Source organism: Thunnus thynnus, chromosome 6 (genome assembly GCF_963924715.1).
Source record: "Thunnus thynnus chromosome 6, fThuThy2.1, whole genome shotgun sequence".
Lineage (NCBI taxonomy): Eukaryota > Metazoa > Chordata > Actinopteri > Scombriformes > Scombridae > Thunnus > Thunnus thynnus.
In genome coordinates, this window is record NC_089522.1 from 29,453,847 (window position 1) to 29,470,147 (window position 16,301).

Below are 16,301 nucleotides of genomic sequence, written 5' to 3' on the forward strand. Positions count from 1 at the left end.
ATGTGATCTGCATGTTTAGAAGTCAGGGGAAGCTGTAGACATTTTTATCTGTTATTGTTCTAACACTGATACATGGTCAGATTAATTGCCTTCCCAGCAGTCCTTCTCTTTGCCCAAACAAAACAAATTAACTGTGATTTTCATAGATATAGTACATTGTTTGTAAAACAGTTCAGATATTCAGACTAGTACGACAGGTAAAATAAAAACTAAGTACCATTTTAATGTATGTTGCAACTGTCCCCATGAATGGCATCAATTGCAACACCCGATTTCTCTTCAAATGCAAATTTGAAGAGAAGAGAATGTCAAATTTCAAGTTTATTATCATATGTAGACATATTTTAATGATGTGGGTACTAAGCTGATGGTGGTCTACTGTAAATAATCTCAGTGTAATTGCAAAAAGAGTTGCAACTGTCCCCACTCTACCTTATTTTTTAAATTGCTTTATTGGTACTTTGACTTCAATAAAAGATCTGAATACTTCTTCCACTGCTGCAGTTGATGACAAGTACATGAATAAAAACTCATATCTGTTTACAGCTACATTATAGTGTGTTATAAACCATTTATTAAATGTTTGTATACTGCTTATAAATGCTGAATAAGGGGGCGGATTTAGTGATTTTGGGGCCCTCGGCTAACGATGTCCTGCTTTATTTTCACTCTTTCTCACGCTGGTATTGGCAGTGATGGAAGAAGTACTCAAAATGTTTTTCTTAAGTAAAACTATGAATACATATAATAGTAAAACTATTAATACTGTGAAGTAAAAATACTGTAAAAGTCCTGCATTCAAATTTTTACTTAAAAGTGAAGAGTGAAAGAGAGAGCACAATGTACTTAAATTTACTTAACATCTGTTCAAGGCGGAGCTTTTAATTCTAACTATTTTATATAATGCTGGACAGTTTAATTAATAATAATGCATCATATTTTAATTGTTATATTTTGTTAGTAAAATCTGAATCTGCAACATATCCAGTAACATTTATCTGTCAGGTAAATGCAGCACAATGTTTACCTCTGAAGTAGAGGTATACATTTGCATATTTTTAAGTGCTTTGGGGGCCTTTTGTAAGTTATTTCGGGTGTACAATGAGTTAGAATAGTAACATAATTCAATATTTTTCATATTTAAACATCATAATAAATCGAAAGCTCTCTAAATTCTTTCAACATGACATTAAAGCCAAACACAAATTACACATCAATCACAATTCAATCACACAGAATTCAAAGCAAATTTGATTTTTTTCTTTCTTCATACAAATAAATAGTCATTCTTAAAGTTCCCCTCAAAAATGTTTGAGCTTCACCATGCAGAATGATTTATGTGCAGAGTTTGTTTTCATATTCATCTGCTGAAAGTAGAAAGTTAATGTGCTCATTGAAAATCCAATTTTAAGGGGTGGGCCTATAACCATGATTTATGACATCACAGTTTGGAAACCAATCCTGGTTCAATATGTAACTAACACAAGTATGATGTGGAAGCTTGAAACCTCCGTGCACAAACACTAAGAATGGACTTGTGAGACATCTTGTGTCCAGCTGTTAAACTATTGAAATAATATTTGCACATTCATAGATAATGATTTTAACAAGATAATTGTTTTTTTTGGTGTAAAAAACATACCAGACACAAATTATTATTCAAAGTATTTCATATGCATCTTGAATCAGGTTTGAAGGGGATCTTTAATAAACATAAATCCAGCCTAATGGTAAAGTCTCCCCCTGTATGGTTAAAGCAACGTGTCCCAGTGTGAGATTTGCTCATGGACGTATTATTAGATCTTATTAAGGTCTTATTATACGTCCATACTGTGTGGTTGGATGTGAGGCAGCACTTGAAATCTCGTTGCGGGCCGCGCTCCACGGACCTGTACATCTCGCGATATTTCCACCAGCAGCAGCAGCAGCAGCAGCAGACCCGCTCCGCTTAGGAAAGACGGCGAGGATGATACACGGAGCCACCTGGGTTACACGAAGCATTCAGGTAAACCCTCCGCTGCTTCACTTTGGCACCGGGCAACACGACGACGACGAGTCAGAGAAGCCGACGCTGTTAACAGATTACACACAGCCGCGGGTGCGTGAGAGTGTGCGGGGCGGCGGGTGTCGAGAACCGCCAATTCCTGCTAGCTTGTTCGGGCTAACTGGCTAGCTGGATCCCGACGCTAATTAACCGCCTGCCAAGAACAGGAGCTGCTTCTTGTTCTTACTCGTGTATTAAACATCACCGCAGTGTCCAGAAGCGACTGTTTTCTCGAACCAGGCAGCTAACGTTAACTAAGATGGTGGCCAGGTTAGCCTGTTAGCCTCACCTGAGTTAGGAGAGAAGTTAGCGGCCGCTTAATGATTGATGCTCTGCTGGTTTAGTTTATTATGCGGTTTGGTTGTGGCTGCTCCTTATGATACATGTGTTTGTTTTTGTCCCCAAGGTTCTCGTCTGGCTCTGGAGACCCTCCTTCAAGGACAGGAAGCCTCTGTGAAGTAGGCTGCATCATTTTTCTGAGGACTGGTCACCTCTTCTGCTCTCTCACACCTTAAAGGACAGGTTCACAACGTTTCAAGTCTTAAATCAACAGTCAGGTGCCCAAATGAACAGTGAGACATGTTTTTCTTGCTGTAATCGTTCCTCCTCTTCATACTGACCATTAGAAGATCCCTTCATAATGCATTTAACTGATGGGGGGACAAAATCCACAATTGATGTTCCAGCCTCTTGAATGTGAATATTTTCTGGTTTCTTATAGTCTTTTATGACAGGAAACTGAATATATGTGAGATGTGGACTGTTAGTCAAGACAACACAAGACATTTCAGGTTGCATCTTGAGCTTTAGGAAACAAGTCATCGACACTTCTTTGAAAATGTACCATTTTCTGACACTTAAAAGACAAAACGACCAATCGCTAGTAGATTGATCGATGATGAATATAATCGTTAGTTGCAGCCTCACAGAAAATAGTTTCTTAAAATATAAGTCTTTTCAAAATAAATGTCTTTTTTTTGTCCTACCAAATGTCCAAAATTAAATATATTCAGTTTAGAATGATACAAAGCAGAAAAGCTGCAACCAGTGCTTAAAAATGACTTAAACCATTAATCTGTTTTTTTAAAAATAGTTTAATAATCCATCTGTAAAATATTCTGTCAATCTGTTCAGCTGAAGAGTCAAATGAATAAATTCCCTCTTTGTGTTTCCCTATTGAGCTGCGGTGGAAGTATAGTAACAAAAGGAGGAACTTTGGCACTAAAAAGACTGTAACGTTGAAAGATATCTACTTGATTTGACTCATTTTGGTGGCTGAAGCTTCATATTAGCTTCAGATAAACTTAAATACATTTTACACACTGTGGATTTTGGCTCCCATCACTTACATTGAAAGCACATTTGAAGGGGATCTTTTAATAGCCGGTATGAACAGGAGGAATGATGATGGACACCTGACTGTTGTTTTAAGACAGACTTGGAAAAAGTATGAACCTGTCCTTTTTAATCTTTCCCTCCTGCTCCTGTCAAAGACGTGTCAAGAGAAATTTGGCACAAATGAACAAGAGAGCAGGGACACTAAGGTTTTAAATGTAGAAGTGTGATGATATCAATGATTTGGACTCCAGAGAAGAAGAAGAAGAAGAAGAAGAAGAGGGGGCTGTGGGATGAGGTAGTAGTTTGTATAGTTTTAGGATCACACCAGATCTGGGAGATAACTATACAGCCTACTGTCTTTCTCACGACCACCAAACCATCCCCTACATGACGAGAGACCGACAGCCTATCCGCATCTTGCGTTCGGTTGCCACGGTGACTGAAGCCTCTGTTGCCGTTGGTGACAGTGCTTTAAAAAAAAAAAAAAAAAAAAAAAAATTGCATCAAGCGCTTCAAAGAACATTGGATTCATTTCACTGGTTATAAGCTGTGTCTTGTCCTAATGTATCGCCGGCTGTTGACAAATTGGACACCGGCCAGAAGACAACGCCTGTCTCATTGATCAATCCAATGATTTAGCTTCAGATACCCCCCCCCCTCCTCCTGCAGCTCAGTTGTACACGTATTTGATGAAGATCCAGTCTTAATCTGTACAAATTGTAGGTCTCCCCTCCCACATAGACGACAGATCTACAGTGTTGGTGTAGCTGTGCTGTGGTGAGGTAGTAAGTTGTGTTGTTGTGGGGTGTGGGATATTGCAGCCCCTATTTTGGAGATACAACCACACAACTTACTGCCTTCCACATTGTGGCAGCTTAATGCGCTTCAGATGTGTGCATCGTTTCCCTCCTGAAAGCCCTTATTGTAGCCTTGAGTTGGTTAATGAATGAGAAGTTGCAGAAAGTGTGTGTTGCATGTCTAGTTTTTGTAAGAGCTGCAGTGATTTGTCAAATGACAGAATGAATTTCATTATCTTCTATGATATTAAGATAAATTTGGGCTGCAACTGTCGATTATTCTCTTGATTAATTGTTTGGGCCGTAAAATGTCAGAAAATTAGAGATGCAAACGATTAATCAGTTAAAGAATTGCTAATTTTACTAATCAATTAATCATTTTGACTCATTTTTTGAAAAAAAAGAGCCAATATTCTCGTTTCAGCATCTTTTATGACAGTAAACTGAACATCTTTGAGTTGTGGACTGTTAATCTAGACAAAACAAGACATTCGCATCTTGAGTTTTATGAAACAGTGATTGACGTTTTATTTATTTATTTTTTTACAATTTTCTGACATTTTAAAGACCAATCTATGAATTGAGAAAATAATCGACAGATGAATTGATAATGAAAATAACTGTTAGTTGCAGCCGTACTACTGTGCTTTAGAAATATGTTCAGAAAATGTAAAAACATCAAAAAGAAAATTCAATTAAAGCTCCAGCTTCAATTCTAATTAAGTCTAAATCTGGAACAAGATGAACTTTTTTTTTTTTAAACAATTTTTGTTGTCACAGATCATGATATAAAGAATTACAATAATCTCGTTCTCTGCCTCATTCAGTTCACAATATTTACAGATTCTTTCATCTTCAACCACACATCTGTATCATCTGTTGACTCATCAACTGAATAGAAGCAGAATTTACATTAAGAAAAATAAAAAATAGAAATATATCTACATGATTGTACATATATATCTATATGCACGCATGCACCCATACATTTATACTCATACATATGTATTTACAAATTAGCATACACTTAAAACCATGCATACATTTTTAAAATGCCACAAAACAACAATATACAACACAAATAAACGAACCCGAAAGACCTCAGTTATCCATCTTATGTTCCTTTCAGTTCTGTATTGTACAGTCAGCTGTATGCAGGGTTGCTCCTTTTACTGTTTGTCCTGTTTTTTGTATTCAGATTATGAAAATAAAGGCTCTTTTTCTTTGTAAATGTTGTCTGTTTGCTTTGCTGTTTGTCATATCTTAACATTTATGTTGTGACAGGAGATTTGTAGTCTTGTCTTAAATGTTTTGGTCATCTCTGAGTACAAATATGTTGTAAAATCTCCTGAAGTCGAGCTGAGGAAGCATCAGTTGGTCGCCTGAACTGACCTCAGTGAGCCGCAGGGGCTGCTGTGATTGGTCAGCATCCTTCATATGTACTCGGAGGGGGGCGTTCCCTGAAACGCTCACCCATTGGTCAAACCAGAACCGAGTGGGCGGAGCTTACGTGCCTTTCTGCTCTTCCACGCTGCGACCAAAGAAGACTTAACATGACAGAGCTCTCACACTGACTGAATTTCTGGAGCCAGTCATCAGTCGAGAAATGTACCGTGATTTAACAGAATACCACGTTCACAGGTCAAACGAGGAATAAATAAATGAGGAACTTATATTTAAGTTATCATTATGTATTAGGTTATATTTCAACTCCACTACATTTCTGCAGGAAACTGTTTTTATTACCACAATTACTTTATAATTGTAGTTACTAATAACCTTTGTAGATCACATGCAAACCCACAATAAGTTTATAAACTGTGATGCATGGCTATAAATTACTGATGAAAAATCTCTGTAGTCATTCATCTTTGTCCTGCATTTATTAACCTGGCAATAGGAAGAAGCTTGCATAAAGCAAAACGCAGTTCTATGTTCAGCATTGTAAGGAGTAGATGGTTTGGAGGAGGGGTATTTCCAACTCGTTTTGGTTATAGTGACGCCTGAACACAATCTTCACAATCCTTCAACACTAATTATTTACAGCTTTATGACACAGACATTTCAGTCTTCTATTTTGTTTATTAAAGCAATGCTAACTTACAAGACATCTTCAAGTTAAACAGCAGAGTCAACTACAACAGTTAAAAGCTGTTTATGCTGTAACGCATTAGTAATAACTCAATAATGTAATATAATAATATCACGATGACTTTAGTCATCCTCCAGCATGTACTGCATATAATGAGTACTTTTATGTTTCGTACTTTAGGTACATTTTGCTGATAATGCTTCTTTTATTTGGGTATGATTTTGAATGCTTTTGCTCATAATGGTTTCTCACAGTGTTGAATTGCTACTTTTACTTGAGTAAAGAATTTGAATACAGCTTGTATACATTTCCACCACTGTCCATCAGCCATATTCTCCCAAAGTCTGAGCCCAAACTAACAAAATCAACACAAAAGTGGCCAAATTTTTACTGTTATTATCAATCGGTGCTTTGTTCATTTTTAACAGGGGGGATGGCCCAATGGGAGCACCCCATGACTACATGTTGCAATTTGCCACTACATAAATTATTTTATTATATAAAATATAATATAGAATTGGGTATTTATAGTTTATAGTTTAGAGAATAATATAGATCCAAGACGAAACTGACAGAAGGGCGGGACTGAGAGAAAAAGATGCAATTACAAATTCGTCTGCTACTTCAGCACCATGGACAGCGTCATGGATTTATCAATACACAGCACAGTTGGGCTACTGATATTTCAGAGCCATGGTCTCAGCCATAGATTCTAACTTGAACAAACCTCAGTCAGATAAAGGATCAATGAGTCAGGCAGACTAGACTAACATTCAACTAAACAACCCCTCTGCCCTGCCCTCTCTCTGCTACCAGGGGATGAAGGGATCAAATCGAGTACTGGTTATTATTATGACAATTATGAATATTTATGTTTCTGCAACACCTCAGTATGCAAATGTTGCAAGAGGAAGCTGTATTTAGCACTGCACTGGAGGACAGTGTTGATGGTTTAGAGCCGTAATCTTAGAGATCCAAATGCACAAAAATCTTTAATGTGTATGTGAGAGCGAGAGCTGGAGCTAAATGATGTTGAACCCATAATTGATCTTATTTCCCACCTTCTTTATTGAAATAAATGATCAAATATCTTCTTTGTATATTATAACAAATTTAGATAAAGTATAATAAAGTATATATCAGTTAATATATTTGTATACAAATAAAGCATATTACTATTATTGTGTATTGGCCAAATATTTGGACAAATTGTACTTTGATGCTTTGGAAACATTGTTCTTGAAACCTTCGTGCCAATGAAGCCCTTTGAATTTGAATTTTGTATACATTATAAGATGTACAGAAGAAATGCTATAAGTTTTAGGCTAGGATGTAGCATTTAATACCATTCATACAATTTCATATAAGGATTAAAAACCACAAATTTCAATGAATTTCTGCCTTAACTAATAAATTATTTACTTAAATTATAAGTGTATTCTTTGACTTCCTTTGTGCATACCATTAAATTTGACTTTTTACCTGTAAAATTTCATGTGACATTTATGAAAATTACAATAAAATGAAAAGATTGGAAGTATACGCTCAAGTTTTTGTTATCATACCAAATATATGGTGCCAAATAATGCATTATCCAACAAAAAAATGAAATGGCCATCAATGATTCTGCCAATAAAAGCGCAACTATGGTCTCACAAAAGGGGAAGTAGCAAAATAAATAACCTCAGGTGGATCTACTACAAAAGAAATAATTAATGTGGATATCTTTCTTGAAATGTTTTAAACACATCCTGAATACGTTTAAAAAGCAGGAAACGGTCGAGCATTTTTCACTCTCAGTGGTTCCTCTGTCGCATAGACGATCTTCGACGTGACGTCACAGAACCAACATGGCGAACATTCGGTGTGTCAAGGTGAGGAGAGAAATAATAAAACCTATTATCGCTTCACACAGCATCACTCACTGTGTTTTCTCCGAGAGGATATGATGCATGAGACTTGTGACAGGCTTGTGTCGTGATGTTTGTGTGTTTTTTCGTCCCGCTTGTTTGCTTTTTCCTCGTAGTTCAGAAGTTTCATTGTGCAGCTAACGTTAACATGCTGGAGTCACTCAGTCCGGTGTTTGATAACCGGCCTCTCGGTTATCACGATGACACCGGAGACTTTTACAGACACGTTATTTACATCCACCTAAATTACAAAACAAATGTAATATGGTGCTTATATTTAATGCTAGCTAGACATGCAGTTAGTTTTGGTTTTGACAGGTGGCAAGTAGCTAAGTACATTTACTCAAGTACTCTATTTAAGTACAATATTGAGGTACTTGTACTTTACTTGAGATAACATTTGATGCTACTGTATACTTCCACTACACTACATTTCAGAGGGAACTATTGTACTTTCTACTCCACTACATTTATTTGACAGCTTTAGTTACTTTTCAGATGAAGATTTGACACAATGGATAATATAACAAGCTTTTAAAATACAACATTATTAAAGACCTTTTTAGCTTTTGACGTCTTACAAAAAGCAGTGTGTAGTCGGGGTCACATTTCACATGTCTATGAGTTGTTAACAGCTCCACCAAATAGTGATTTTTCCCTCTAAACCTCTCACATTGTTTAATGTTAATAAATGTTCAAATGATCCAATATTTCAGCAAAAATCAAAGATTAGAGAAAAAGTTCAAAAACTGAAAACAGATTTGTGTATCAGAACTTTGTTTTTTCTTCTTTCATCTCCCATTAATCATCTCACGACCCCTTCAATTTATCTGCTGACCCTTTGGAGGGCACAACCCCTAGGTTGGGAACCACTGGACTAAACTATCTAACTGTATATAAAGTAGTTGAAACTAGCTCCACCTCCAGCAGCTACAACAGTAACATGCTGCTCTAACACTGATGATTCACTATTAATAATCTAACAATGTCATATATAATAATAAATCAATCAGAGGAACCAAACCACTACTTTTACTGTAATACTTTCACTACATCAAGCTGATGATACTTATTCAATCTCTTGTCTGATTAACAGTCAAAATATATTCAGTTTATTATCACACTAAACAAATAAAAGCTGAAAATCGTCAGAGTTTTGAAGCTGACACTGAGGAATATTTGGCAAATGTTTGACCTTACTTTAGTTTAACCCTTTAAAACCTGCCTTCTTTTGTGGGTGATCCCCTTGAATCAAAACAAATGATCATTAGATCCTTTATGATGCACTTTTATTGCATAATTATTGTGCTTTGCAAGTAGAGACTCCACATTTTTAAGGTTTCATTTCCGTACTCTGCTGTGCATTATATCTGGGTGAGGGGATATTCTTTTTGAAAATATCCAAAATGACAGAATAATTAGTCTGTTTACATTGTATTAAATCTTCATATTCGTTTAACTTTTTACAGTACTAGCTGTTTTTTGAGGGTTTTTTTGCATTATAAATTAATCAGAGCAGTTTTGATTTTCTCCTCTCATCTTTCTCAGTGACCCAGGTTTCTTTTTGTTTGTTTGTTTGTTTGTTTTTATCTGTCTCTGTTTCCTTTTTCCTGCACTTCTCTCCTCCTGTCCTTGTCCATGTCTGTTGACGTGTGTGTGTGTGCGTGTTGAGCAGGGTATGGTTGGCCTGGTGACGGGCGGTGCGTCCGGTTTGGGTCGGGCCACCGTGGAGCGTCTGGTGAAGAACGGAGCGTCCGCTGTGATCCTGGACCTGCCCTCCTCTGACGGACCAGCTCTGGCAGCCAGCCTGGGAGACCGATGTGCCTTCGCTCCTGCAGACGTGAGTCCAAAACTCACCAGACACAGTAGATTTGGACACATTCACTCATACAAAATCATTAACGTGTATGTTTCAGAGAGAGAAGATGATACAAGTCAGTTAATACAGAGCTTTTATGTATGAAAAGTACACAATCTTTGTATTTCTATGTTTTTTCTTGTTGTTTCTCAATAGATGTAGGTGTCAGAGTGTCTTATGGCCCCTTTACACTGTGGGATTTTGGGCTGTTTGAGACCAAAGTTGACAATCCTGAGAGACATGCGGTAAAATCTTTGGTCCAACCCAAAACTGTTCTCCTACATCAAGCTATGAGACAAGTGCACAGACGACCGAAAACAGCAAAATTCTGAAATTTAGGACCAAATTCTCATAATGTGACTGCTGCTACGACCCCACATCCACAAACCAGCCAATCAGAATACGACATGAATAGACACAGAATACACTGGCCAGCGTGACATTTCGTTAGTGCGGTTTTTGAATAAAGTTTAGGGAGAAAACACTCCCGTGTTCCTTAATACGTCCATGGCACACAATAACCAATATGATGGAGTTGAAACAAAAAAGTTTCCAACCCCTGGTTTGCAGACTGGTAACCGGGCCACGAGGGAAACTGATTAATTATACAACTTTGTAGGCTATTATTAGCTATTTGGAGGGTAAATAACAGAATTTTGCAGAGTATTTTCCTCATCAGTCCCTGTCATGTCATGCCCCTTTCTCTCCTTGTCTCACTCTAAACTGACATAATCAAAACTGACGTGATAGACCTCTGTCTAAAAATGGTAGATCCCCTCCCCCGCCCCTCCTTCCCCCGGAGCCTCAACTATCAATACAAAAACGGTCCTTGGAATCATAAAGGGACCCCTGCCTCAGGGGACACACACCTCATGTTAATATGTTGAAGCTCCTTCTGTTTTAGAGTCTGTACACAAATCATATATACGTTGTAGTTTTACTCACATAATGCATAATTTGAGCTCCACCAGTTACAGTTTAACACTTATTTTTTTCACGCCATCTCTAATGAAAGAAAGTTATGATCCTTAAGATTTCTGGGTGCAGCAAACACTCTTAGAGCAGCTACTCTGTCATAAATACAACAGATACACAGCCGGTATATCCGTTTACAGTGAAACCAAACAAGCTCACGAGTTATTTTTATAAAGAAGTCGGTCAGTAATCGTCCATTTGTACATCATGACTTGAGCAGCCGCCTTCTGACTTCACGCTGCACACAGAGAGAATAGTTTTCCACACAACGGTAAAGTATTGGATACCTTGCTGACAAGTTGTTGGTGTGCATCCTGCAGCTCTGCATTTAAAGCTGACTGTGGCTGCTAAACTCGATGACATAAACATTAAGTCTCCTGTTGCTTCTTCACAATAAAAGCCACCTTGTGTTTTGTATTTGAATACTTTTAATATGAAGCAGCAGCAGAAGGAAACATTGGGTTAGAAGTAACTCAATACGGCTCTGATATGACTGTAAGAGAGTGATCAGTTTATAAGGAGGCAGATATCAATGAGATAAAACTACAGTAACCCTGGATTACATACATGCATCATTTCCTGTGAATCCCTTGTGCACGTGAAAAGGCTGTTTTAAATTCAGCACGAGGAAGACGGACTCCACCACTAACAGAAAAGAAAACTACATTACAGACGTAATTACAGAATGTAAACACGTTGAACTGCTGCAGAAAGAATGACGACCACAAGCGGTATTAAAAAAAGAGGTTTCGTGAAAATCTTAAGGATTATGACTTTAAAGGAAAATATAATATTTAGAAAGTTATGAAAAAAAAAATCTTTATTGACACTTTTAAAGAACACACTGAGGTACCGGAGCCGTCATTTAGAAGTGTGCAGAGTTTACATCATAAAGCCAGACAACAGAAAAATAATGAAAAAGGTAAAAAAAGGTAAAATATCCAGCATGAATATAGACATAATAAGAATAATACATCAGATCTATATTAATCCAAACATCATTGTATTATTCAAGAGCAACAGTGCTAAAACACATGAAACTCATATCAATCATACCCTTAATGAATTCTCTAAAAGTACTCAGTATTGATTAGTATATGAAGTATTGAACTTCAGGACATGTTTTAACTTAAAATGTGGACTGATTCCACTTGTGGAAATTAAAAAAGACGCATATAAAATATGAATATATCAGAGTTGTAATATTCTCTCTGCTCAGCAGATGGCACTCTCACATAATCCAGCACCATCACTAGTGCAGACGGGACACGTTGACCCAGCAGATACTTTATTTATGACAGATCTTTCTGTAGTTCCTCACCTACATGAAAAAATGAACCAAAATATATATTCAGTGCATCTTTGGTGTATTTATAGATGTATTCAATTCAATACAAACAACTTTATTAATTTCTTTAGAGCAGCTTGTTATACACACAACACAATAACATACAAATAAATAATACAATAAACAGCACCAGCGTCCGAAATTAACATTTAGACTCACCTGCCAAGAGGACTGGTAGATGAAAAAATCACCTGCCAAGCATATATTTTACCAACCAAAATAATAAACTGCCTTTTTGTGTCACATATATATGTGTCTCAGCACATTTCATTGAGATAATAAGATATTATGTTAAATAAAACTTGAAGAAAAGGCCTGAGCAAAACTTAAAGCAAAATTATTTTAATATATTGATCAAAAGTTAATCAAATCAAGTCTATTTGTAGAGCACATGTAAAAACAACTGTAATTGACCAAAGTGCTGTACAGACTTTTACACATGTAACTACAGTCATTGTGATTGGGCTCTGAGCACATCTAAAACGCGGTTGACCTACACTCAACACTGTACCTGAACGCCTCCTGTGTAGACGCACAGACGGAGCACTCGCTGCTGCTGCTGCTCTGCTAAACGTGTTTGTCACACTACGTTCTCTGTGTAGACACAGTGTCAGACCCTCTCCGTGAGCGCCCCAACACTTTCACAGCACTGTTTAGAAGTGTTTAAAATAAAATAAAATAAAAGAGCCCTCTGAGATTTACTCTCCAAACAGAAAATCTTCACGTATTTGACGCGTGGCGGGTGTTATTTTTGGACCCTGTACGGCACACAAAAGGAATTAAAAAACACAAGGGAGCTAAGATAGACAAATAAGCTTGATAAGCATGATAAAAAGATCAGATAAAGCATTCACCAACAATGACAATGGTAAGACCTACAGAGTATTTGCAAAATGAACTATTTAGAATAGTGGTTGCATCTAAATTCAGGACGTTGGTTATATTTATCTTATCATTCAGGATGCATGTAAATGTGACGTCTAAAAGGATACTTGTCATTTCCCAGGTGACATCGGAGGCAGACGTGCAGTCGGCCGTGTCCCTGGCCAGAGAGAAGTTTGGGAAACTGGACCTGGCAGTGAACTGCGCCGGCATCGCTGTCGCTGTCAAAACCTACAACTTTAAGAAAGACGTCCCTCACAGCCTGGAGGACTTCCAGCGCGTTATCAACGTAAGACAGACGGACGGACGGTAGAAGAACTAACAGCAGTCGCAGCTCATCAGACGATCATGTGTTCGTTCTGTTTATGTTCTGCAGGTGAACATCGCAGGAACCTTTAATGTGATTCGCCTCGCTGTGGGTGCGATGGGGAAGAACGAGCCTGATGCAGACGGACACAGAGGATGCATCATTAACACCGCCAGCGTGGCGGCCTTCGATGGACAGGTGATTTAAAGCACACACACATAAACATAAAAAAATAATAAGTGTTCACTCTGTTTAACAGCTGTTTTTTTTACTCTCTCTCTTTATTTTGCTTCAGGTCGGCCAAGCAGCATATTCAGCCTCTAAAGGAGGAATTGTGGGAATGACTCTCCCCATCGCAAGAGATCTGGCACCTATGGGCATCAGGGTCATCACCATCGCACCCGGTTAGTGATCAGACTTCAACTGTGCAAACGTGAATTAAGGGAAAGTTTTAAAAAAAAAAACAAGAGATGACCTCTTCTGTTCATAGTTAAAGGATTAGACAATATTATTTTTGTTATTTTCAACATGTATGAAAAGAATAAAACCAATGTGATGTTATTCCATCTCTCAATACTTTCTGACTTCTCTGTGGCTCTTACGTAATATCTCGTTTGTCTAATCTGCACCAACTGAGTGCAAAAAACAAAACATTGTGGATTGAAGATGATGGTAATTATCAATAATTAAGATGGTAATATGTCAATGAGTGATCTCTAGAGGTGCTGTTAGGAGGATTTTGTTAGTTCTGGACAGAACCAGGCTAGCTGGTTCCAGTCTTTATGCTAAACTAAGCTAACCGACATGAGAAAGAACAGAAAGTAAATGAGCATATTTCTTGAAATGTTGGACTATTCCACTCAAACCAAGATACAAATGTAAACTTTCAAAGGTTCAGTCATTTCTTAAAACATCAGAGCACTGTAGTTTTTAGTAAACGAATAAACTAAACAAAAAGTAATTAAAGCTTAATAACGTTCAGTGACATAATGTTCCAATGTAACAGCGTTTATTAAAGACCTGCGAGTCTAAACTATTGTTTTAATCAGTAGGAACCTTTTGTAAAGACATTTCATCAAAGTGTAAAATATCAAGATGTTGTGTTTTATCCAGATTGTCCATTTGTACCATTTTGCTGTATTGATGTGGAAACAAACATCTAAAAACATCAGTGTCTTTAAAACTGAAGATATGAACACTGATTGAAATGATTGGACGGTGACATTTCATTTGCGTGTAAATTCATCTTCTTCCTCAGGTCTGTTCTCCACTCCTCTCCTGGCTGGTCTTCCAGAGAAGGTGCGCTCTTTTCTCGCCCGCCAGGTGCCCTTCCCCTCGCGCCTGGGAGACCCCGCTGAGTTTGCCCATCTGGTGACATCACTGGCTGAGAACCCCATGATTAACGGAGAAGTCATTAGACTGGACGGAGCCATTCGCATGCAGCCCTGAGACGAAGCGTGTGTGTGTGTTTTGTGCGTGTGTGTTTGTGGCCACGTGAGCAAAATGTACCGATCATAAACTGCCTCCATTTAAGAAAAACTGTTGAATCTTTGCGTCTGAATGTGTGTGTTTGTGGGGCTGCTTGACGTGTTTTACGTTGTAGAAAGCTGCGTACAGTAAATATAAACTGTTATCGATCACAAACACCACTGAATCAGTTTTGTGTGCGAGACTGTGAGAGAGAAAGAGTGTGAAAGTGAAACTCATTCAAAACATTGCAGTACTTTATGCACTCCACTTTGGTCGTTTTGTAAACTAATCCAGATTATAATAAACCTCAGATGAGTTTGATCATCTATTCCAAGACCACTTTTATTTTTTTCTGAAGGAAAATTCCAGCATATTTCACTCTGGCCAGCTCTGTGGCAGAGATTGAGGGAAACAAGAGCGTAAACTTGGGAAAGCTGCGTTTGTCATTTTATCCTTGTAGTTTAGAAACATATGCAAAACCATTTTATCTTGTTTGCTACTTCCTCTTTTGCATGAAGTGTCACTAAATGGTCAGCGATCCACAGCCTCACACATATAAACAAACCAAGAAGCATTTGAAACGATTAAAAGAGGACATATGCACATATCCAGGTCTATATTTTTTTCTGGGGCTCTACTGAAATATCTTTGCATGATTTACAGTTCAAAAAATTCCTTATTTATCTTCTACTGGCTCTTTATGCAGCCCCTCAGTTCAGCCTCTGTCTGAAACAAGCTGTTTTAGCTCCGCCTCCTGATGAGCCCACTCTGTTCTGATTGGCTGCCCCTCTGAGGCTTGTGCTGGCTTCAGAGGCTACATCGACAAACCATGAAACAAACAACAGGAGTAGGATTTCAATACTTTTTCTTTATTTGAAATGTCAACCTCTAGAATACAATCATACATGTTTAAGCTGAAATATGAGCGTGAACAATGCAAACAACATATGGAAAAATTAGCAACCAAGGCTACGAACAAATTGTTCAGAGCAGGATGAAGCCCTGGTCTCTGACCTGCAGGGGGCATTTCTGCATATGTCAACCTCATGTTTAACATAGATATCTGATGATATAACATTGCAGATAACAGAAAATCATCTTTTAGCCCCCTTAAAGTTAAAAATCTACTTATTTCGAAACCTTTAAGAGGGCTCATCAATATACAATGTTTTGTGCAGTTCCTTGTTCCCCCAAATCTCTACAATGGAGATGGTGAGTACAAAGTTAGCATGATCCACAGTTACAATGTCCATATTTATGGGGAATATTCTATTTAACCA

General features: G+C 37.7%; 1 protein-coding gene and 1 long non-coding RNA gene across 2 annotated transcripts; both read left to right on the forward strand.

Annotated features, from left to right (window-relative positions):
* The first annotated feature begins 1,883 nt into the window (after positions 1-1,883).
* On the forward strand, positions 1,884-5,410 carry LOC137185070 (uncharacterized). Its single transcript, XR_010928743.1, has 2 exons — positions 1,884-2,005; positions 2,451-5,410. It is a non-coding gene; the product is annotated as an uncharacterized lncRNA (long non-coding RNA).
* A 2,657-nt stretch (positions 5,411-8,067) lies between these two features.
* On the forward strand, positions 8,068-15,349 carry hsd17b10 (hydroxysteroid (17-beta) dehydrogenase 10). The gene is made up of 6 exons (XM_067593301.1): positions 8,068-8,145; positions 9,857-10,021; positions 13,369-13,533; positions 13,621-13,749; positions 13,847-13,955; positions 14,810-15,349. Exons 1-6 carry the CDS (start codon positions 8,122-8,124, stop codon positions 14,998-15,000), a joined length of 783 nt encoding a protein of 260 aa, XP_067449402.1. The 5' UTR covers positions 8,068-8,121; the 3' UTR covers positions 15,001-15,349.
* Positions 15,350-16,301: the final 952 nt, after the last annotated feature.

What these genes read in the sequence shown, in the direction of transcription:
- hsd17b10 (XM_067593301.1), top strand. Translation starts at nt 8,122, where the DNA reads ATGGCGAACATTCGGTGTGTCAAG. An exon ending in TGGCGGCCTTCGATGGACAG is followed by an intron (nt 13,750 to 13,846) that starts GTGATTTAAAGC and finishes ATTTTGCTTCAG; the next exon opens with GTCGGCCAAGCAGCATATTC. An exon ending in GGTCATCACCATCGCACCCG is followed by an intron (nt 13,956 to 14,809) that starts GTTAGTGATCAG and finishes CTTCTTCCTCAG; the next exon opens with GTCTGTTCTCCACTCCTCTC.